We start from the raw sequence: 1,504 nt of genomic DNA on the forward strand, positions 1-1,504 counted from the left end.
TGTGTGTGTGTGTGTGTGTGTGTGTGTGTGTGTGTGTGATATTTTAGTTTTCTTGTTTGGCAGTTAAAAACTATCAGACTTCTAATTTAAGTTTTATAAGTCATAGCTTCAAATTTTCTTTTTTTTTTAGGTCTAAATACTAGAATATCAGAGTCATTTCTTCTTCCTGCTGAATGGAATTTTGCCACAAGTGTTATGACTTAGCATCACTGTCAGTTTTATGTTTTGATAAGTTTCTGGTCTCGTGATAAGTATGAAGTACTTCATATGAGTTTTAGTCAAGAAAAATGACATCTATCCTAGTTGAAAATTTTACTTTTTTAATTAAGATGAGAATGCAATTTTTAAACAACCCCAGTGTTTTACTAACACTAAAATACATTTTTTCATTATTTGTTCATCTATTTAATAAATACTATCGAGGACCTAATTTATATCAGAGCTCTGCTAGGTGGCGGGAGTAAAACAGTGAGAAAAAATAGACGTGTGTTTAAAGACTGATTCATTTTCTGAATTTCTACATGAATATAATAAAAATACAAAAGAGCTTGCATGAACAGGGACAAAAGTACCACACTAAGTAATAAAAGATAAAATTCTCTATTTCTTCTTAACTTTCAGAAGCCATCTGGATTTCTGTCTGTCTTGGATGAAGAAAGTCAAATGGTTTGGTCAGTGGAACCAAACCTTCCAAGAAAGCTGCAAAGTCTCCTAGAATCCTCAAACACAAATGCAGTGTATTCCCCCGTTAAAGACGGGAATGGGAACGTTGCCCTCAGAGATCAAGGCTCTGCATTTACTGTAATGCACTACGCAGGAAGGGTAAGTTGAGAGAACTGCATAATTTATCATACACACTAATGAGCCAGGGGCCTTGGGGCAAGTTTTAGAGTTTTCGATGTTTTAAGGTGTATTATTTTGACAAATGAAAGCTGGATGAACAACCCACAAAATTTCCCTTTCTGAGCTATTTTCTTCTTCTGGCCTGATAAGGACTCAACATCTTCAGAATGGGTGATGAAGCATGCTGTGTGATCCTCGTAATGTTTCCAGAATTATAACTTAACATGAGCAAAGGAGCCCTGGATTGAATACAAAGAGCTCTGCTATAAATTTGGGAATATTTTTTCAAAATGCTAACAAACACGGACCATCTGAGTTTGCCTGTCCTGATTATAGCTTTTAGTAATAAAGTATTTTTTAAGCATGTCAGCCTAAGAAAGAAAGCTGCTCTCAGATCTCTGCTGATTCTCTAACCAGGTTTGTAAAACATGGTTCTTACCTATATAAAAATGTTCACTCTCCTTAGTCTAAGCAAATATCAGTCTTCTCCAAGCTGATCAAAATCTTTTTTACCAGGACTTATCTGTCATGACTCCCCTATACAACACCTCTGTTTAGGTTATTTTTTCTAATCCACTCACTGTTTTCTTGTATTCTCCACCCCCTGTTAACCCCATCATATTCAGTATTATTCTTGTCTTCTTAACGAGATCAAATTTTA

The 1,504-nt window shown here is 35.1% G+C and overlaps 1 protein-coding gene across 1 annotated transcript in view; it reads left to right on the top strand.

Moving 5' to 3' along the window:
- The window catches only part of MYO16 (myosin XVI), a gene marked incomplete at both ends in the record, with an annotated part of 268,499 nt that overhangs the window by 102,467 nt on the left and 164,528 nt on the right, over positions 1-1,504 (top strand). The window contains one exon of the mRNA XM_008589028.1: positions 622-822. Within this exon, the coding sequence (XP_008587250.1) occupies positions 622-822 (201 nt within the window). The remainder of the gene's footprint in view (positions 1-621; positions 823-1,504) is intronic.

Source organism: Galeopterus variegatus, unplaced genomic scaffold, assembly GCF_000696425.1.
Source record: "Galeopterus variegatus unplaced genomic scaffold, G_variegatus-3.0.2 Scaffold5165, whole genome shotgun sequence".
NCBI classification, from domain to species: domain Eukaryota; kingdom Metazoa; phylum Chordata; class Mammalia; order Dermoptera; family Cynocephalidae; genus Galeopterus; species Galeopterus variegatus.